The 22,702-nt window shown below is 47.6% G+C and overlaps 1 protein-coding gene across 5 annotated transcripts in view; it reads right to left on the reverse strand.

The window, feature by feature from the left end:
• Positions 1–503: 503 nt before the first annotated feature.
• arfgef3 (ARFGEF family member 3) overlaps positions 504–22,702 on the reverse strand; it is a 41,071-nt gene continuing 18,872 nt past the window's right edge. Inside the window, exons 13-35 of one of the 5 annotated variants that reach the window (XR_009706356.1) lie at positions 22,094–22,260; positions 20,571–20,736; positions 20,083–20,190; positions 19,412–19,627; positions 18,050–18,818; positions 16,673–16,966; positions 16,085–16,218; positions 15,639–15,784; positions 14,741–14,920; positions 13,960–14,101; positions 13,391–13,513; positions 13,164–13,267; positions 12,574–12,718; positions 12,010–12,138; positions 11,511–11,687; positions 10,655–10,769; positions 8,948–9,050; positions 8,415–8,546; positions 7,532–7,662; positions 5,263–6,466; positions 4,341–4,589; positions 4,218–4,299; positions 504–4,176 (exon numbers count right to left, since the gene is read on the reverse strand). Coding sequence is in view for 3 of the 5 variants with exons in the window: in XM_061227738.1 (XP_061083722.1) it covers positions 4,398–4,589; positions 5,263–6,466; positions 7,532–7,662; positions 8,415–8,546; positions 8,948–9,050; positions 10,655–10,769; positions 11,511–11,687; positions 12,010–12,138; positions 12,574–12,718; positions 13,164–13,267; positions 13,391–13,513; positions 13,960–14,101; positions 14,741–14,920; positions 15,639–15,784; positions 16,085–16,218; positions 16,673–16,966; positions 18,050–18,818; positions 19,412–19,627; positions 20,083–20,190; positions 20,571–20,736; positions 22,094–22,260 (4,877 nt within the window). In the remaining 2 variants the exon portion in view is untranslated. Of the gene's footprint in view, positions 4,590–5,262; positions 6,467–7,531; positions 7,663–8,414; positions 8,547–8,947; positions 9,051–10,654; positions 10,770–11,510; positions 11,688–12,009; positions 12,139–12,573; positions 12,719–13,163; positions 13,268–13,390; positions 13,514–13,959; positions 14,102–14,740; positions 14,921–15,638; positions 15,785–16,084; positions 16,219–16,672; positions 16,967–18,049; positions 18,819–19,411; positions 19,628–20,082; positions 20,191–20,570; positions 20,737–22,093; positions 22,261–22,702 lie in introns of all 5 variants that reach the window. The other 4 variants (XR_009706355.1, XM_061227740.1, XM_061227739.1 and 1 more) reach the window with 4 other exon arrangements.

The raw sequence follows: 22,702 nt of genomic DNA on the forward strand, positions 1-22,702 counted from the left end.
TTCTGTATGGATCTTGCTATTTTTCAACTCTTAATCCCTCTACCAACTTTATCTCCTGTCTCCAATGCAATTTACTCTTGGCTAGTATATTTTAGGGAGAGTTGAAGAGGGAGGTGGGGTGGTGATGCAGTGTATGCTGTGACCCCTACATTTTTGTGTCTGGGGTATGGCTGCTCCTTGTAAGGAGATCGACCACGCCCGTACAACTGACTTGAAATGTGTGTTATAATTATTTCCATTGCTTTGAATGGATACTTGGTGGATGTGTAGTGGATTCATCCCTCTGTGATAATTTATGGTTATTTCAAAATGTTCCAGCTACATTTTACAGTGACTTTAATGAATGATATTTTGTTTTTGTTGAGCACCGAGGAATGAAGATGATGTCTGCGGTATCATGGCTTCCATTAACATGTAAACTCACAGTGCTGCTGCTCCCGCTTCAGTGACCACAGGAGTAGGCCCATGCAGCAAAAGCATTTCAATTCACACCCACACAACAGTTTGTTTGCTTATTTATTCTACTACACATTCACATAAATTGCAATTTGGGAAACACTTCAGAATATATAGATTATGTATACATATACATATATATATTTATCAGTCTGAGACAAATTACATTTGCAAGTGGATTTAGCTGAAACAGAATAGTAACATTAATGGTCATTCCAAAATATGTATCAAAGGCAGAAAGCTTTTAAAATTACTCCACAAGGTGCTGGCTTTGGTAGCAAAGCGTCTCTACTTTGTGCCATTTCACTGAAGCACTCCAGCTCGTACGTCACATTGCCACTTAAAGTCCTATTTATAAAATATGTGCACATAAACATCTTGTGTGGTTTGCTGACATTAATATGATGTTGAAATAAGACATTCAGTCAAATTAACAATTTGGTTCCTGCATGACAAAACAGATAATATAACAAATAATATTTGCCACAGCAAAAACAAACTAACACTATAAAATACGGTAGTCTGAATGGAATGGCTGGAGATGCTTTTGAGCTTGACTTTGACAGTCTACACAAGTGCAAAATGACCAGGTTACATCTATGGTGATATTCCCAAACTTCATCGCACCATCTCTCCACCATCTCACTATCCAATTTTCACTTGGCACAATTATTTGTTGATTTCATGTGCTTTTATTGATGATCCTTCTTAGGGAAGGAAAGTCTATTTTGTGCCTTTAATTTTAACCATGATTCATGGTATCCCTTGTATACATGTATACCTGCTGTGGTTTTTGGGATATAAAACGGTAAACGTGGATTTCTAAACTGAGCTGTTGGCAATTCAATTAAAGCTTAGTGGAATAACACAACAAAAATATAGATATGAGTAGATGCAGAGATCATTGTGGCCTCAGCCCTGTATTTACTATTTACTGCTAACAAAAGAAAACAGCTGAAAAAAGCCACACCCACTGATTCCTGCTGGTGGATGGGAATATTACTACACCATTATGTGGAAACAAATATTCCCCCTTCACCCTGAAATGTCTTCAGTCTGGATCCAAATAAATGCACTTAAGCAGGGTCATACATACACACATACATACACACGTACATACACACATACATACATACAGGCGTGTCTTTGGTCCTTTCCCACCAAGATGCGACACTAAACACCAAGAACATGAAACAAACAAAACAAAAAAAATCAAAGAAGCAACAGAACATATATACACTCAGTGAGCACTTCATTAGGTATTTATTAGACTTATTTTTTAGACGTATTGATCTTCTGCTGCTGTAGCCTATCCATTTTAGTTTGACGCATTGTATGTTCAGAGATTCTGCCCTGCATACCACTGTTGTAATGTGTGGTTATTCGCGTTACTGTCACCTTCCTGTAAGCTTTGACCAGTCTCGCCCTTCTCCTCTGACCTCTCTCATTAACAACACATTTTTGCCCACAGTATGCTCACTGTATGTTTTTTGTTTTTTGCACCATTCTCTGCAAACTCTCAATACTGTTGTGTGTGAAAATTCCAGCAGTTTCTGAGATACTCAAACTGCTGAACCTCGACCATGTACGCATGCTTTTATGAATTTAGTTGCTGCCAAATGATTGGCTGATTAAATATTTGCATTAACACGCTGGTGTACAGGTCTACTGAATAAAGTGGTCACTGAGTGTATAATCCTGTTTTGAGAGGATGTTGTTACTATGAGGAAAGTAAGTATTCACAAGTATGATTTTTACATTCAAGTCCTGCATCCACAGGTTGCGCTGAAGTCTAGTTTGGTTTGAGAAACAAATCTGCATAGCAAACGCACTCCATATTTACATGGACGGCTCCAAGTAACAAGCTCTTGCCCAAACAAATCCGGTGGCATTTCTATCCCAGGTCATTTGTGGGGAATTTACAGTATGTTATGTTGGAAAATTACACTTCAAGGTTCTGAGTTTCTGGACGGTACTGTACAGCACAATGAAAGAGTGTCAATCGGGTCCTCATTGGAATTGAGAAACCGGAATTCCGCATTTCCATGGCGATCTAATTAGGGCCATAATAACATACAAAACAAACCAGAATACCATGCTACATTCCACGTCTAACCTTCATGCCTACAGTCCCCATTGTCTTACTGTAAATGTTATCTGTATTCCTGAAATATATGTCTCTTTCAAATATGAAGGCACAACGCTCATTCCAAACATTAAAATAATTCATGATACGTTTCTACAATTAATTAATGTACCTTGTTGTATTTCCAAACATTTATGCAGCTTTGTGTATGCTCAATAGTGGCAATACTGGTTTAATCTGACAATCTAACAAACTGGTTACATCAATCTCAGCAGTTATGTGTCTCTTGTAATCCCAGACCATGATGATGCACTTGTCTTAAACTACATTTCCTGTTTTTTACATTATTGCCAGAGATGCTTTCATTAAATTGTGAGACACCAGTTCAAATGTCAGGTGTATTAAAATACTGAACTTTATGCTTTCATCTCTAAAGGCAGAATTCAAGTTTTATATCAATATATCATTTAAAACTATCCAAAAAAGAAAAAAGTCGAGTCATTTTTTATAGATTTATATGGTAGGTTGACACTCCAGATTAGACTATATCAGGTTGGTATAGCAGATTAGACTATAATCGATGAAGATTAGGTTATAATAGGTTAGTACTGCATATTTATTACTGTGGCTTGTAAATGATGGGGAAAATATTCCTTTTCAAAATAGTTGTTTTATGTTTTGCACAATTCCAATAATCCTAGGCACCCAACCAAAAAAAATATACTAATGGGTGTTTTAAACTTTGTAATTAAAAGATGTGCAATCTTACCATCCCAGGTTTTTCCTTCCTACCAGTTCTCCCTTAGAGGTTATGGGAAATATGGAGAGCCATTTCACAACAGTGGCTTGGATTCAATCAACATAATTAAAAAAAATTAAAAAAAATTGGACCAATAATTCAAAGCAAGAATTACTGTTTTTCCTTCAGAAACAGTTTGGCAAGTTCTCGGCGATCACTAAAACAAACTGAGCCATCAGCGATAATAGTAACTTGGCAATCACTAATATTAACTAATATTCCACAGTGCAATAATTGCCTTTACCTGCAAGCGCCAGTTAACAGCTAATTAAATATAGGTGAGACACTGTGGCCAAGGATCAGGGTGACATGGGGTCTTATCACTATTATACAGTTTCCCTCACATTCCCCTATGTGATGCAGTTTTACTGACTTAACAAGATGCCACCAGACTACTGGAATGTGAAAACATAGTTTAGGGTTTGAGAAATCCACCAACATCTGCACAATGCCTTAATCCACATATGCCGATTGTGTAAACACGCTTAACACAAGCTTAAGCATGTGATAACATAACATAAATTCAAAAATGAAAACATTTTCAAAGTACAAATTTGTCAATGTCATATGGCACAACATGTCAGATTTTTGAGAATGTTACATCAAAACACAAAATAAATTAAAAACATTTATTTTCCGTATAATACGGTGAAGAATTCTTGGGCCAAATGTAATAAATATTTAACATATGGGTATAACAGTAAATATGATTAAATATGCGGTTATGCGTGTGGATAAATGAAAAACTATTATTTGTGAGATTTCAGAGCGTAGCAATGACAAATACACCAAGGCATGATTAAAATGAACAGTCAGCCAGAAGTCAGCCAAACACCTGAAACCTGGTTTATTCAGAGTCTGGATTCAGCCAAACACCTGAAACCTGGTTTATTCAGAGTCTGGATTCAGCCAAACACCTGAAACCTGGTTTATTCAGCGTCTGGATTCAGCCAAACACCTGAAACCCGGTTTATTCAGAGTCCGGATTCAGCCAAACACCTGAAACCCGGTTTATTCAGAGTCTGGGGTGTGCAGTGAGCCCACACAGACAGCTTCTCACAGGATGATGTCGTACACTCTGCCTACGCGACCCAGCCACTCCCGCACGGCCTGCCGAACCCGGACATCGGTCACGTGACACGTCAGCTGACTGATGCAGGGAAACACCGCTGGCAGGAGGGCCACGAAGGTGGGGTCGGGGAGGAGCTGCACCTGGTTCAGAATGGTCAGGACCATGTTGGTCCACGCCTGACACAGACGGAGAGAGGGAGAGAGGGAGGGAGAGAGGCGTGGAGTTAATTTCATTAACGACGGGGCGACATTAGCTCAGGAGTTCAGAGTGGTCGTCTGGCAGGCTGAGGGTTGCCGGTTTGATCCCCCGCCCTAGGTGTGTCGAAATGTCCCTGACACTTAACCCTCAATTGCTGGTCGGTGTGCGAGTGTGTGTGTGAATGACTTCAATATAAGCTTGGAAAAGAAATCTATATAGGCTTTGGATAAAAAGCGCTATATGAATGCAGTCCTTTTACCATTTACATCTAACAAATGTATTCTGCTTGCAAACTCAATTTAAAAGGGAGTAGCATATGGGTAGCACTGCTGCCTCACAACAAGAAGGTCCTGGGTTCAAGCCCCGCCCGGACCTTTCTGTGTGGAGTTTGCATTGTCCCCGTGTCTGCGTGGGTTTCCTCCAGGTACTCCGGTTTCCTCCCACAGTCCAAAGACATACAGGTTAGGGACTACAGATGAAAATGAGCGAACTCTGGCGCATTTACATTGATGTGGAAACCGAAAATATTGATTAATGTGCACTGTCCCTGATAGATAAATAAATAAATAAATGAATGAATGAATAATTATCCGGGGAGCTGAATTTGCAGGGTGCACTGTTCTCCCTCCAGCCTGTAGGAGGCAGTCTCACCTGTATCTGTGCCTCCGAGTCTCTGAGCGAGATGTTGTGAGAGCTGGCAGTGGAGCCTGAGCGGGGCCTCTTCTCCTGCCGCAGCACCTCCGGCCCCGCGCTGAAGGAGTGCCGCATGGGCCCCTGATCCACCAGCTGCTGGGGCCTCTGGGGCAGCGGGGAGTCGGGCCCCCGCAGGGTCACGGGGTCGGCCCTCTTCTCCCCGGCCTTGGCCTCCTTCCCAAAGCTGGCCAGGTTGTGCTGCTGCTTCCTCCTCTTGTACTCGATCATCAGCTTGGTCTTGTCGGTGGCAATGGTGTACAGCTTGTTCCCGGCCGTCTCCCACCACTCCTTCTTCCGCCCCGCGTCCCTCCCCCCCCTGCCGCCCGGGGGCCCCGGGCTGGGGGCCTCCTCGGAGGGCGTCTCGGCGAGGTGGACCCGGAACCCGTCCTCGGAGGGCGTGCCCTTCCCCGACAGCCCCCCCGTGGATGGCGTGGAGGTCTCCGAAGGGAACAGCGGGAGGAAGAAGAGAGGGTCCCCCCTCATCAGGACGGGGGGCTCCTCCAGGCTGCTCTCCAGGTCCAGGTGCATCTGGATGTAGTTGTTGCAGAGGTCCATGCACAGCTTGTGGAGCCGGTGCACCAGCCAGGCCCAGTCGGCGCTGCTGACCGGCTGGACGCTCAGGGAGGGGATCTTGGTCCTCCACTGCCGCTTCTCCTTGCCCCGCGGCGGGCTGACCTGCGCCGTCTCCTCGAAGATGTCCTCGTCCTCGGAGGAGCACTGCTGGGAGGAGTCGCTGGTGCCCTCCTCGTCCTCGTACAGGATCCTCTTCACCTGCTCGGCAGTGATGCTCTCCTGGTTGGTCAGCACGGCGCACAGCAGCGCCTGGAAGTACAGGTTGAAGCTCATGGCGGACTGGCGGTAGAGGTTGGCGGCGCCGCAGACCCCCGACACCTTCATGAGCAGGTACTTGAGGCCGGGCCGGGTGTCGAAGTCGCGGGCGGTGCGGTACGAGTCCAGCAGCAGGTCGAAGATGATGGCCAGGTTCTGCATGGAGATGTAGCGCAGGAAGCCCGTGGGCTTGGGCTCCGACACGGGCGTGGTCTTCTCCTGGGACTCCGGCGGGCCGGAGCTCTTCACAAACTCCTCCAGCAGGATATCGTACAGGTTCTGCAGCAGGACCTGGTGCGACAGCAAGCTCACCACGATGGTCCTGAAGGGGATTCTGGAGATCAGAGGGGAGCGATGAGAAGGGTTTGTATAGTGCCGTCAACCCGTTTAAAAACATAAAAATTAGTTGGGTAATCTTTTTTCCAGTGCTTCTGACCATGTTGTTTAACAAATCATTTCTTGGGTTGCTTGTGGTTTTTCCATTTCATTTCAACGCTGAGATTAGAAAACTAGAGTAGTTTGCTTGACGTTACATATTGCCAGTCTAGCTACATCTAACTTGGAACCAAAATGTCAATTTCTATCTGCAGATGGTGATGTTTTTATATATCAAGCTTCATAACAGTGTTCAAGTCCCAAATGATTGGTTCGTATTGCAGAATTTGGACCCTGCTTTCGGTTTTTGGAACTACAGGATTTCTTTCTTTTTGTTTTTCCACTATCTATGGAGCTAGAACGTTGTAATGTGTAGTGGTATGTGGTATCAGCAATCTGAACCTGAAGTGTTCATGAGCTATGAAACTGAATTATCATGCATTGCACATTTTTGTGATCCCAAAAAGGTTTCTCAATGACTGTCAGCCAAGTAAGTATAAGATGGATTTTAGATGTCAGAGGCCTTACCCAACTTTCCTGTAACCAGTGCAGCATGGGAGATAAAGAGAATAATCACTGAATATCAAGCATTGACATGAATTCTGAATGAAGACAATTAGTGCTCAGATCAGCACCTAATTTCTGAATGAAGACAATCAGCATACAGTTTAAGCAAACGCACAAGTTCTTTCCACAAATATTTAACCACTCTTGTGAAGAGTCACATCCAATACAAAAGCCCGAGTTGAAGCACTGTAATCATAACTGCATACATGCATGCAATTCAGAAGGACTGTAAATGATCGAGCCTGAGCGCTGTGCAAGTTAACATGCAAAAATAAGATTTATCTTTTATACCCAGCTGCTATTGTACATCTGCCTTTGTCATTTAGACATATCCAGTCCCGTGGGACAGCTGCATTGAGATGCCCAATCAAAGCACAGCTTGACAGACTGCACATTGCATATACTTCATACACATTTGGCACAGTTAACAGTGTTGTGAATTGGCTGACTGTCCCACCTCTTTTGCGTGTGCCCGTTGGACTGTTGGTCTTGGGGCAGCTCGATGATGAGAACGCAGGACTGAGCGTGCTCAAAGCCATCCTTGTTGTTGGGGGTTTTTGGGGAACACTGAGTGTCCAGCATGAAGACCTAGAAATGACCATACAGGTGAGGAGTGAGCTCTGCTCTCATACAGGTGAGGAGTGAGCTCTGTTCTCATACAGGTGAGATATGAGCTCTGTTCTGTTACAGGTGAGGAGTGAGCTCTGCTCTCTTACAGGTGAGGAGTGACCTCAGCTCTGGTATAGGTGAGTTTGGGCTGTGGTACAGGTGAGTTGGGGCTGTGGTACAGGTGAGTTTGGGCTCTGGTACAGGTGAGTTGGGGCTGTGGTACAGGTGAGTTGGGGCTCTGGTACAGGTGAGGTTGGGGCTGTGGTACAGGTGAGGTTGGGGCTCTGGTACAGGTGAGTTTGGGCTGTGGTACAGGTGAGTTGGGGCTGTGGTACAGGTGAGTTTGGGCTGTGGTACAGGTGAGTTGGGGCTGTGGTACAGGTGAGTTGGGGCTCTGGTACAGGTGAGGTTGGGGCTCTGGTACAGGTGAGGTTGGGGCTGTGGTACAGGTGAGGTTGGGGCTGTGGTACAGGTGAGGTTGGGGCTGTGGTACAGGTGAGTTTGGGCTGTGGTATAGGTGAGTTGGGGCTGTGGTACAGGTGAGTTGGGGCTGTGGTACAGGTGAGTTGGGGCTCTGGTACAGGTGAGTTGGGGCTCTGGTACAGGTGAGTTTGGGCTGTGGTACAGGTGAGTTGGGGCTGTGGTACAGGTGAGTTGGGGCTCTGGTACAGGTGAGTTGGGGCTCTGGTACAGGTGAGTTGGGGCTGTGTACAGGTGAGTTGGGGCCGTACCTGCTGGGCCATGGCGCGGATCCTCCAGTACTCGGCCTCGGCTGAAGCGGAGTGTGAGGGAGCTGCAACCTTCACCTCACAGGCGTCCCCCGGGAAGCTGTCGGAGCCGCTGTGGAAACAGGCCAGCAGGTTCTGCGGGAGAGACCAGGGCCCCAGGGTCACCCGAAACACGCTGTGAGGAACCAACAAACTCAACAACGGTGTGTGTGTTTCAGGGCTTGGGCTGGTTCAGGTGTGTGCTTCAGGTTTTTGCCGGTTTCAGGACTGTATTTCAAGTTCAGCCGTTTTGGGTGTGCATTTCTGATTTTGGGCTGTATTAGTGTGTGTATCACATTCTTTTTGCTGTTTCAGGGGTCTGTGTCAGGCTTTGGGCCATTTCAGGGGTGTGTGTCAGGCTTTGGGCTGTTTCAGGGGTGTGTGTCAGGCTTTGGGCTGTTTCAGGGGTGTGTGTCAGGCTTTGGGCTGTTTCAGGGGTGTGTGTCAGGCTTTGGGCCGTTTCAGGGGTGTATTCGTGCAGCCAGGCCCTGCTGTACCTTCACAGGCTCCAGGGTGGTGGAGAAAGCATCCTGCAGTGCACAGCAGGCCAGCCTCCACATCTCCTCCGTGAACACGGGACCTGCTGTCACCAGCACATACCTGCCGAGGCAACACAGTCCAGCTCATCACACATTACATACACACATACACACACATACACACACATACACGCATACACACACATACACACACATACACACACGCATACACACACATACACACACACATACACACATACACACACACATACACACACATACACGCATACACACACATACACACACGCATACACACACATACACACATACACACATACACACACATACACACACGCATACACACACATACACACACGCATACACACACATACACACACACATACACACATACACACACATACATACACACATACACACATGCATACACACACATATACACACACGCATACACACACATACCTGCCAAGGCAACACAGTCCAGCTCATCACACATTACATACACATGTACAAACACGCATACACACATACTCGCCAAGGCAACACAAACAGAGTCAATCTCATCCCACAATACACACATAAGTACATACACGCATACACACATACACACACGCATACACACATACCTGCCAAGGCAACACAAACAGAGTCAAATGCATCACACAATACATACACACATACATACACGCATACACGCATACACACATACACACATACACACATACACACATACACACACGCATACACACATACCTGCCAAGGCAACACAAACAGAGTCAAACGCATCACACAATACATACACACATACATACACGCATACACGCATACACACGTACATGCACGCATACACACATACATACATACATGCAAGCATATATTATATGCAGGCCTGCACACTGATTGTGAGTGCCTTCTCAAATAACACATAAGTTGCGTTAGACAACAGCAGGATGTAGGGAGGCTATAGCAGATGGTATAGCAGTGCATTTGTTTGTTGCTGTGGAGACAGGTGCTTGCTAAGCTGATAAGCTTTTCTGCATTTCCCACCGGAGGACACAGAAAGCTCCAGCAGAAGTTGAGAGTGAGGTCAGATTGTGAGATCAGGGCTATGAGATAAGCACCTCTCCCATCCCTGCTGCTACAGCAGCGTATAGCCCAATACTTCACAGATGACAGAATGTTCTCCACAGGTTTTCTGATCATAAAGCTCTTTATTAATTATTCATACGTGTTTTTCAGTGTTAAAGTCATTTTGGTTGCTAATGTAATTGGCTTTTAGCGAGCAAAAAGACAAAGCTGTGTTACGATTGTATGGGATTATTCTAATAAAAAGTAATGGTAAAGATCCTCCACTTCAAAAGGAAAAATAAGTATTTAAAATAAGTCTCGGACCGACACTACTTCCGAGTTCATCTTCCTCATTTCATTAATCTTCATTGTTTCATAAAATGGACATTTTGGAGTCCTTGCTCAGCTCACTGTGGATTTGCTGCGCTAGCCCTGTCCTATCTGATTGGCTGCGCTAGCCCTGTCCTATCTGATTGGCTGTGCTAGCCCTGTCCTACCTGATTGGCTTTGCCTGGCAGGTCATACCTTGTTGGTTGTTTCTGATAGGCCATACCTGATTGGCTGTGCCTAGCAGGCTGTACTTAATTGGCTGTGCCTGACAGGTCCTACCTGACTGTAGGCCTATCGGAGAGGCTGTACCTGATACAGGAGCAGCCCACTCTGGAGATGGTCTCTGCAGGCTCAGACACAGCCGCCACCAGCAGCTTGAACAGGTCCTTCAGCATCAGGTTGATTAAGCTCTCATAGCCAATATCTGTGGCAAAGGCAGGGGAAACAACCCACTCTCAGCAACCAACACACACACAGAGCGGATCTCACCCAAGTCTCACCCACACAGAACTGATCTCACCTCAGCGACCCACACACACAGAACTGATCTCACCCAAGTCTCACCCACACAGAACTGATCTCACCCAAGTCTCACCCACACAGAACTGATCTCACCCAAGTCTCACCCACACAGAACTGATCTCACCTCAGCGACCCACACACACAGAACTGATCTCACCCAAGTCTCACCCACACAGAACTGATCTCACCTCAGCGACCCACACACACAGAGCTGATCTCATCCAAGTCTCACCCACACAGAACTGATCTCACCTCAGCGACCCACACACACAGAACTGATCTCACCCAAGTCTCACCCACACAGAACTGATCTCACCTCAGCGACCCACACACACAGAACTGATCTCACCCAAGTCTCACCCACACAGAACTGATCTCACCCCAGCGACCCACACACACACAGAGCTGATCTCACCGAGGTCTCACCCAAACAGAACTGATCTCACCCAAGTCTCACCCACACAGAACTGATCTCACCCCAGCGACCCACACACACAGAGAGCTGATCTCACCGAGGTCTCACCCACACAGAACTGATCTCACCCAAGTCTCACCCATGCAGAACTGATCTCACTCACAGTCATGATCTCTTCAGCAGAGACAGTCCCCTGCAGATCCATGAACCCACCAGTGATGAGCATACCTGAGTGAATGAAGCTGTGGATGTGCTCAACCACCAGCTCACAGGACAAGCCAATGGCATGCTTGAAATTGGCAGCTGCGATATCCCAGTAGGAGTGGTCACCATGACTACGCTGCAACCAGAGTGACATCACCGGGAGCAGCAGCTGGATCACAGAGAATATGGCAAAGCCTGGCCCTGAGAAAACAACCGCAAATACAGACATCACCCCCTGCTGGAGCACTGCTGAAACTGCAGCTTTCAGATCCGGGATGGACTGGCCATTGCAGGCATTCCCACCTCTCCCAGATGGTCCGGGAGCCTCTCGGAATCTGTGACCTGCTCCCGGATGAGTGGAACCCCCCACTTGGGCCCTTGAGCAATGCCCTTAACCCTGCATTGCTCCAGGAGGGATTGTCCCCTGCTTAGTCTAATCAACTGTAAGTGACATTGGATAAAAGTGTCAGCTAAACAACTTGTATTGGTGATGTGTTGTTGGTGAGGAGGTACGGGGCTTCACCGGGGATTTTGGTGACCTCTCTGAGGAGCTCGAACAGCAGCTCCAGGGTGGGCGGTTGGTGCTGGCGGGGGCAGTTGGACACGGCTGCAGTCAGCTGCTCCAGGAGTAGAGTCCACACCTGTATCAGGCCTGCACACACAGAGAGGAACTCAGTCAGTCCTGCACACACACAGAGAGGAACTCAGTCAGTCCTGCACACACAGAGAGGAACTCAGTCAGTCCTGCACACACAGAGAGGACCTCAGTCAGTCCTGCACACACAGAGAGGAACTCAGTCAGTCCTGCACACACAGAGGAACTCAGTCAGTCCTGCACACACAGAGAGGAACTCAGTCAGGCCTGCACACACAGAGAGGACCTCAGTCAGGCCTGCACCAAAGCTCATGGAGAGAGGAAGCCTTTATTCCACTGGCTGCAATTGAAAAGAAAGTGTACTGTAGTGCTCTGAGCATCAGGGGGCAGTGCAGAGGCATTGCTGATCAGAGTAGAATACATGGTGGTGAATGGAGCTAGAAATGTTACATATCATGAAGACTGTCATCCCAGACCAGGTGTATAACTGACCGGTGTCATCATCGAACTCTCCCAGGATGGAGTCCATGCCATCGTCGCTGCTCACAGACCTCTCCTGGGCCCTCATGGGCAGGCTGGCCAGCCGCGCACCCAGGAACACCGGCTTGCAAGGCATCTTGTAGATTTTGGTAAGCAGCTGCAAACAGACCATTTTGAGTCTTTAATTTGAAGTTATTCCCACAGCAAGAGCTCTGCCTTTAGATCCTGAATATCTATGCCTGTATACGAATGGATAATGGTTGACCTTCGGGTGGAGCACTGCTAGTGTAGCTGTGATAAAGTTACTTAACCCTGCTCAAGGCAAACAATAAATATCCAGCTCGACACAATACATACACAAATATAATGTAAACCAAGCCATTTTGGAAAAGTGTCAAGTGCCTAAAGGATTAAAAGCAGGTACCATCACAGTGTACTTACCCCCTTCACCCCCCACACACACACACACACACAAACATCTTCACATACCCACACATGCATGCCCACACACATGCATGCACTCACGCACACACACATACACATACACATACACACACACACACACACACACACACACACACGTCATCAGGCCAGCCCCCCACCTGCGAGCACTTCCTCAGGTAGTCCAGGGCAGGAAGGCACAGGTCCGTGGAGCTATATCCAGTTCCATGGACACAGTCGCCAATCTCCTTATAGTCCACTTCTCCTGGGGACAAGGGTGGTACAGCCTTACTCAAGCATGCGGTCGGGCATGAAGCTGGCCCGCCGTTTCCCCAAGTAGCAGACCTCCCGGGCTCCCGGGGACGTAGGCGGGTGTACAGTGACTTACCTAAACCCTTGACAAACTTCATAAGGCACATGATGTAGTCGGTGGCTGCGTTGGCAAACACCTGAATGTTGTCCGTACTGATGAAGGCTTCGAAAACGTCGAACACCGGAGCCTGGGACTTCCCTGCGGTCAGGGCAGGGGGGGGTTGAGGTCATGAGTGCACAACGGACACACAAAACTGGCAAACACACACCGCACACATGTCCGTATATTCTGCCTTTAACAGAGATTATATTACATTTAATTTATGCATTTTGCAGTTTTATGTTAAAGGAACATGTTATAAGACCAGTGTAAATCCATTCCTATCATTGAAAAAGGCACTCTGTACCAAAACATCATAATTCAGTCTCATTGGTTTGAAAATTGGTTCTAATTTCCACAGCCAATGGCGTTTCGACATCAGCATGTTTACAGAGAAGGGGTGGGGGGAAACAGTGTTGTGGTTTGAAGGTGTTTGTTGTCTCTTGACCATTGGAGGTCCGAAATGACCTATTGTACCCTTTCCACACAGGAAGTTCAAAGAGAGCTGTGATTGGATGGTGTGAGAGAGGGGCTCGTGCTCGTACCCATGGAGTACTCGCCCACCAGGTAGTCCTTCATGTCCGTCTTGTTCCCGTGCACGGTGCGGAGGGCGCTGAACAGGGGCCTCCAGCCCGACTGGATCTGGGGAGAGCACATCTCCACCAGCTCCCCGATGGAGGTGATCACCTGCGGGGGGCATGAGGGGGCACAGCTGCTGACCTGGAGGTACTGCACTCTGACAATCCATCACTGTGCACTGCACACAATCTGTGTTCTTCTGCAGTGCTTTATTTCCGAATATGAGCTGATAGAAGGATTTATATATTTGTCAATATATCGTAGATTTTTCATGAAGGTGTCTATACTCCCCCTTTGCATCCAGTCTCAACACATGAAGCAGTTAAATGTAGCTTTATTTAGCTTTGTATTTTTATTCGATAATAATAACTTTCATTAAGCAACCCACCACACGAAGAAGATATTATACATTCCTGTAGCTCACTGAATGAACAAACAGTGGTTAAAAAGCATAAGGCTCAGGTTACCCAGGTGATCAGGGCGGGGTCTCACCTGTTACCCAGGTGATCAGGGCGGGGTCTCAGTGTTACCCAGGTGATCAAGGCGGGGCCTCACCTGTTACCCAGGTGAAGAGGGCGGGGCCTCACCTGTTACCCAGGTGATCAGGGCGGGGCCTCACCTGTTACCCAGGTGAAGAGGGCCGGGCCTCACCTGTTACCCAGGTGATCAGGGCGGGGCCTCACCTGTTACCCAGGTGATCAGGGCGGGGCCTCACCTGTTACCCAGGTGATCAGGGCGGGGCCTCACCTGATCCTGCACGTCCTCGTCACACAGCTCCAGCTGCATGATGTGCTCAAACGGGCGGAACAGCGCCTCATTGAAGTGGAAGTGGGGAAGCTCCGCCCAGCTGGTCAGCACCTCCGTCAGCACGTCGTGGATGAAGGACACGGCCTTCTGGGATACGTGGCGCTCTTTGTGGCAGGCGGCCTAAGGACAGGAGCAAGGCGGGATCTTTAAGGTAGACTAGTAGATAAGCGCATGAACACTGTACTAGACTAGTTTCAGCCCACCTTAACAGAAGCCAGGATCGGGAGACACAGCAGACGTGCGTTCAAGACAGCGAACGTATGCGGCAAACTATGATTGCAGCAAACAGTTACCGTTGAATGATTTTAAATGAACACTCCATTTAGTTTGCCACCAACGCATTTTTAATACAAATGCCAGCTAGCTGATGTGCTTGCCTGTGATATATTTTAAAGGGTAAGAACAAATATTACATTGATTAAAGTGCATTATAAGAGCCAAATAATTGTCAACTTTTGTTCTCTCTACGTTTTCCCCATTAGCAGCTATTTTTATTCGCCGCACACTAACTTCTGTGGTGAACAGAAAACGGTTTTGAATATGTTGGCAAATCGGGTTTAGATTAACTGCAGGTTTCTTTTGGGTTTCATTTCTGGTTACGTTCCTGGTTACGTTGCAGGACGTACTGCCACACACAGCTCCCAGGGTAAAAAGGTACTGAGGGAATGTACAAGTGTATCCACCTACAGCACTAAAACCACCAGGCCAAACTGAAGCTAGGCTAGACAGTGCCATCTTAGGTGATATTACAAAATGGTAGTTTGTTTCACTCCCTTAACTCCGGTCTGGTGACCAGATGACTTCACCCCAACCCTGTGCCAGGCCTGCAGTTCCCTACCTCCACCAGGTGGGGCGCCACCACGCTCCAGGCCCTCATCATGTGCAGGAGGGGGCGGGTCTTGTTCCTCACAATGCGGAGCATGGCCTCTCCCAGGCGGAAGAGGTGCAGGGCACTGCGCCGGTCCTGCGTGGACTTTGCCTCCCCTTTAAGCGAGAGGCGGCCATTTTAACAAATCTTTCACAAGAGCAGATTTACCATGAAGTATGATATTCTGGAAATAATATTGATTCTTTAATGACATAGTATTGAAAGTGATTATTATTATTATTATTTTTTTTAACAAAACAGCAGCATGTTGACCTGAATTCAGTGGAAAACGAACAAGGATGGGAAACGACCAAATAAAATTGGTAATTGTGCAACTGGTTCCTCTCCAGAAAACATGTCCGTTTAACAATGGCTTGAATGTGCCTGAGTGTGACGAAGCCACAGCAGCAGGTTACCTGGCATGGCTAAAGAGTAGTCCCCCGTCTCGGTGACCGAGTCGAAGAGCTGAGACTGGGAGGCCTTCCTCAGTTGGTGCAGGAACCCCACCAGTCCCACCAGGTTCAGCTTACTGGCCGACTCTTCAAACAGCCTGCAGGCAGGACACCCGCCAATCAGTGCAATCACAGCACGCCATTGGCTCACAGGGTTTTCCATCACAGCACGCCATTGGCTCACAGGGTTTTCCATCACAGCACGCCATTGGCTCACAGGGTTTTCCATCACAGCATGCCATTGGCTCACAGGGTTTCCACTGGACTTACCCAGCAGAACAATGTGTGCTTCAGTTATGACAGTTCATCAGTCTGTTTAGTTCCTCAGTACACTAGCGGCTAAGGTGCTTGACTGGGACCTGGAAGGTTGGAGCTTCAAGCCCCAGTGTGGCCACACTAAGATCAGTGCAGCTGCCTGGCCCAGCTGTTTGCTCCAGGGGGGATTGGCCCCTGCCTGGTCTAATCAACTGTATGCCGCTTTGGATGAGCGTCAGCTAAATAATGTAAATGTAACACTAACGAATGGGTGTTTGGCGGAGGGTGGCTCTGTACCGGTCAGCCTGGGCGGAGAGGGTGCACACAGCCTTGGCGGCTCCGGCCCCGCCCAGCAGACTCCCGCCCCGCAGGTCGAAGGCCTTGCCCCGGCCGGACTCCTTCAGCAGCTCCTGGATGGACAGGGGCTGGATGACGGGGTGGCTGATGCCCAGGTCCCGCTCCGGGCTGGAGTCCCCGCTCAGCTCCAGGCCCAGGTCCACTGCCTGCTGGGTCTGAGTGATGGCCAGGGGCGGCTGCGAGCCCCCGTCACTGAAGTGGGTGTGCTCCAGGGAGCTGACGTACTCGCTAACCCTGCGGACATTACACATACTAACCCTGCGGACATTACCCAAACATACTAACCCTGCGGACATTACCCAAACATACTAACCCTGCGGATATTCACCACACATACTAACCCTGCGGATATTCACCAAACATACTAACCCTGCGGACATTACCCAAACATACTAACCCTGCGGATATTCACCACACATACTAACCCTGCGGACATTACCCAAACATACTAACCCTGCGGAGATTACCCAAACATACTAACCCTGCGGATATTCACCACACATACTAACCCTGCAGACATTACCCAAACATACTAACCCTGTGAATATTCACCAAACATACTAACCCTGCGGATATTCATCAAACATACAGTACTCACTAACCCTGCGGATATTCACCAAACATACTAACCCTGCGGATATTCACCAAACATACAGTACTCACTAACCCTGCGGATATTCACCAAACATACTAACCCTGCGGATATTCACCAAACATACAGTACTCACTAACCCTGCAGATATTCACCAAACATACAGTACTCACTAACCCTGCGGATATTCACCAAACATACTAACCCTGCGGATATTCACCAAACATACAGTACTCACTAACCCTGCAGATATTCACCAAACATACTAACCCTGCAGATATTCACCAAACATACAGTACTCACTAACCCTGCGGATATTCACCAAACATACAGTACTCACTAACCCTGCGGATATTCACCAAACATACAGTGCTCACTAACCCTGCGGATATTCACCAAACATACAGTACTCACTAACCCTGTGGATATTCACCAAACATACAGTAGTCACTAACACTGCAGATATTACCCAAACATACAGTACTCACTTACTCTGCAGATATGATCCACACATACTAACACTGCAGATATTACCCACATATACTCACTAACCCTGTGGATATTACCCACACATGCTCACTAACCCTGCAGATATTACCCACACATACTCACTAACCCTGTGGATATTACCCACACATACTCACTAACCCTGCGAATATTACTGAAATGAACATACTCCCTAAGCCGTGTTTAGTGTACACATGCTGAGTGCTGCTTTGGTGTACCTGAACACGTGGGGCCAGCAGTCCTCGTTGTGGCTGCCCATCTCCAGCCCCACGTTGAGGATGGCGTCCATGCAGAGCATGTGAGCCGTGTGCAGACGCACCCCCTGGGGGCGCCCCATCTGCTCCAGCTTCTGCTCCACCTTCTGCTTCACTGCAAAACACCACACAGCAGCTCCACCAGAAAAACACCACACAGCAGCTCCACCCGCCGACGCAGCCTGTGCAGTCAGTGTCTGTGCTGTGTGTGCAGTCAGTGTCTGTGCTGTGTGTGCAGTCAGTGTCTGTGCTGTTACCAGTGCAGTCAGTGTCTGTGCTGTTCCCGGTGCAGTCAGTGTCTGTGCTGTTCCCGGTGCAGTCAATGTCTGTGCTGTACTCTGTGCAGTCGGTGTCTGTGCTGTTCCCTGTGCAGTCAGTGTCTGTGCTGTGTGTGCAGTCGGTGTCTGTGCTGTGTGTGCAGTCAGTGTCTGTGCTGTGTGTGTACTCGGTGTCTGTGCTGTGTGTGCAGTCAGTGTCTGTGCTGTGTGTGTACTCGGTGTCTGTGCTGTGTGTGCAGTCAGTGTCTGTGCTGTGTGTGTACTCGGTGTCTGTGCTGTGTGTGTAGTCGGTGTCTGTGCTGTGTATGTAGTCAGTGTCTGTGCTGTGTGTGTAGTCAGTGCTGTACCCTGTGCGATGGCATCCCCGGTCTCCACCTCCTTTTCCTCCTTCTCCTCCTGCACACAGGAGGCTGCAGCCATCTGGGCCAGTGCAGAGGCGCAGTTAGCTGCAACACCTGGAGATTCAGAGTCAGAGTCACACCTGGAGAGTCAGAGTTACACCTGGAGAGTCAGAGTCACACCTGAAGAGTCAGAGTTACACCTGGAGAGTCAGAGTTACACCTGGAGAGTCAGAGTTACACCTGGAGAGTCAGAGTTACACCTGAAGAGTCAGAGTTACACCTGGAGAGTCAGAGTTACACCTGGAGAGTCAGAGTCACACCTGAAGAGTCAGAGTCACACCTGAAGAGTCAGAGTTACACCTGGAGAGTCAGAGTCATACCAGGAGAGCACACTATATTATAGATATTATATATAATTGTACATTCAACCATAAATCTTGAGAAGTCAAAATGACAATACCTAAAGTTAATACTGAGTTTTTGCCAATTCAAAATGTATATCTTGTCCTTTATATCTGCTGGTGTTTTAGTGCATCGTTATTTTACAGAATAAAATAAGAGAAAATGGATTATCCTAATATTTACAAATCATCCCATTCAGACCACAAAAAAGTATCTAGTTGTCCTGAGATAGATACAAGAAAAGTGCTTGGTCTTCCTCCTTCCCAGAATGCACTCCCCAGTCGCCCAGATAAGCATGGCATTACCGAGGGCACAGCTGAGCCCGGCAGCCTTCCTCAGGCCATCCAGGCTCAGGCAGATGGTGTCCCGTTCCCTCTGGTTCTGCTCCTTCACCCCCTCCGCCCCCAGGATGAAGGCCAGGCCCTTGGAGCTGCCCGCCATGCGCCCCGTCAGAGGGGTGGACAGCGTGTCAATCAGGTTCTTCCAGCAGCCAGTCAGGATGTAGCGTGCAAACACCATGCCTGAAACCAATCACAGCCTGAATAAAGCACCATGCCTGGCACCATACCAATCACAGCCTGAATAAAGCCCCATTCCTGAAACCAGACCTAACACAACATAGATAAAACACCAAGCCTGAAACCAGATTACGGATTGGCCCGGAGGGGAATGAATTCAGAGTTAGCCTGTTACGGATTGGCTCAGAGGCTAATAAATTGAGAGTTATCCTGTTACTGACTGGCCTAGAGGGGAATTAATTGAGTAAGCTTAATCAGTTCATTGTAATTAATTGAGTGTTAACAAACAAAGAATCTGGGTCTGTTTCTGCCAAATGCAGATATATACACAACACTCCCTCTAGCAATAACAGTTGCCACAGTAAGAGAAATTTGGGAGCAGGCCTGTTGTTTTGTAATGAGCACTGAAGATAGCGCACGGTGACCCAGCGGACAGGGTGGGCATGGCCTGGATTTACCTGCCATGAGGGTGTCACTGGCGCCCTTGTCACAGCAGAACGGGGACTGCGCTGAAGCCTGGCGGATCATCTGACCCCCAATAGCACTGCTACCCAGCCCGTCAATATCTGCAGGGAGAGTTACAAGTGTGACTGTAGTGGAGGTGTGACTGAGGGGAGAGTTACAGGTGTGACTGTAGTGGAGAGGTTACAGGTGTGACTGAGGGGAGAGTTACAGGTGTGACTGTATGGGAGAGTTATGAGGGCAGGGAGTGTTTACCTGTGAGTATAGTGATAAGGGGAGTGTTTACCTGTGAGTATAGTGATGAGAGCAGGGAGTGTTTACCTGTGAGTATAGTGATAAGGGGAGTGTTTACCTGTGAGTATAGTGATGAGAGCAGGGAGTGTTTACCTGTGAGTATAGTGATAAGGGCAGGGAGTGTTTACCTGTGAGTATAGTGATGAGAGGAGTGTTTACCTGTGAGTATAGTGATGAGGGGAGTGTTTACCTGTCAGCATAATAATGAGGGGCAGTGAGTGCTCTTCTGGTGTGCCCCAATATCCAGCCTCCCCCAGGAGGTTCCTCTCCAGGACCTGGTGGTACAGCTCCTCGATCCAGGCCTGGGACAGAACCACCAGCACTCCACTGCTCTGGATCTGCCGCACAAACTCCTTCTGCAGGGGAGGAAAACCTGTCAGTGTGTGTGTGTGTGTGTGTGTGTGTGTGTGTGTGTGTGTGTGTGTGGGTGTGTGGTGTGTGTGTGTGTGTGTGTGTGCGTGTGTGTGTGTGTCGTGTGCGTGTGTGTGTGGTGTGTGTGCGTGTGTGTGTGGTGTCTGTGTGTACACGCGTATGTGTGTACAAAGCAGCAGGTAGTAACTGAATGTGCCGCTCTAAAACAGTCAGCTTTCAATCCACAAATGATTCTGCCTGACCTTGTCCATGGAATTTGACACCCTTTTACAGATATTAGTCTGTGAAACCTTTCAGTAATACCTTCAACAGGTATAAAAGGCTCAAGGCTGCTGCAAGCTACCCTGACTAAAGGCTACTTAACGTTTTCCGGTGAAGTTAAGGTGACCGCAATCTTTCCTTTTCCTGCGACATTCGATCCAAAATGACACAGCAAAAAGCTCATTCAGATTAATTCAGCAGTTTAATATAAAAGATGGATCAGAGAGAGATCTTGTTTCCAGGTATATCAAAACTGTGTGCCATAAATAATAAGTACAAAGCATATAGCTCTGCTTTGCTGTGGACTGGAGATAAAATCATGGTTAAGGGAATGAAACCTTAGCCACTGGATTTTACAGATCTTTCACATGCATTACCTCGTAAGACAAGATTGACCACCATTTTCATGTTGTGTAATTATTTGTCAAGAAGAAAGCTATTGGCTTTAGTACACAGTGACGACTCCACTTTCTGTACTGTCTATGTACTCTATGTCAGTATGTATATGTGTGTCCGTAAGTGTGTATGTGAGTGAGAATGTCAGAGTGTATGTGTGTATGTCAGTGTGTATGTGAGTGAGAATGTCAGAGTGTATGTGTGTATGTCAGTGTGTATGTGAGTGAGAATGTCAGAGTGTATGTGTGTATGTCAGTGTGTATGTGAGTGAGAATGTCAGAGTGTATGCGTGTATGTCAGTGTGTATGTGAGTGTGTAGGTCAGTGTTTACACGAGTGTGTAGGACAGTGCATATGTGAGTATGTGAGTGTGTATGCGAGTGTGTATGCGAGTGTATAGGTCAGTGCGTATGTGAGTGAGAATGTTAAGAGTGTATGTGTGTATGTCAGTGTGTATGTGAGTGAGAATGTCAGAGTGTATGTGTGTATGTCAGTGTGTATGTGAGTGAGAATGTCAGAGTGTATGTGTGTATGTCAGTGTGTATGTGAGTGAGAATGTCAGAGTGTATGCGTGTATGTCAGTGTGTATGTATGTGTGTATGTCAGTGTGTATGTGAGTGTGTATGCAAGTGTGTAGGTCAGTGTTTACACGAGTGCGTAGGACAGTGTGTATGGCAGGGCTTACCAGGCTGACCAGCACAGGAGCAGGCTTCCTGCGGTAGTAGTCGCTGCAGCAGAGCTTGAGGTTGAGTAGCAGGGCGTAGTAGGACACCAGGTACAGTCCGTCTGCATTCATCAGGGCCTGGCAGCTCAGGTTCCCACTGCCCTCGAACCCTGGAGAGTGGATACCGCCTGCCCAGGCAGGGAAACAGCACACTGTGGGTACACCACCGCTCCACCGCGGCCACGCAGCACATCACTAATGCTAACCGCTTTCCCCAGGTTTGTGTTTTTCTGTCTTCACAACATCTCCTTCCACAGGTCTTTACACACAAAATCTCACATTCAGCCCCCAGAGCGCAGCTGCCATCGGTACGCATTTTATTTTATTCCAGATAATTATTATTACCTTTCTTCCAACACTGAGTAGATAGGGACTGTGTTATAAAAGTGTATCAACAGAACTTGCAACTGGCAAGCTGAGATTAATGTCATGGCTAGTTTTCACGCTACTTCATGAACCTATCCAATTTTAACTCATCTTTACATACTTTGAAAGGCACTGGTTGACAGTTTCAGTTTCATTAAATACTATTTATGTTCAAAGCCACAACAAAATAATTAGCCTTATCAG

Source organism: Conger conger, chromosome 18 (assembly GCF_963514075.1).
Source record: "Conger conger chromosome 18, fConCon1.1, whole genome shotgun sequence".
NCBI classification, from domain to species: domain Eukaryota; kingdom Metazoa; phylum Chordata; class Actinopteri; order Anguilliformes; family Congridae; genus Conger; species Conger conger.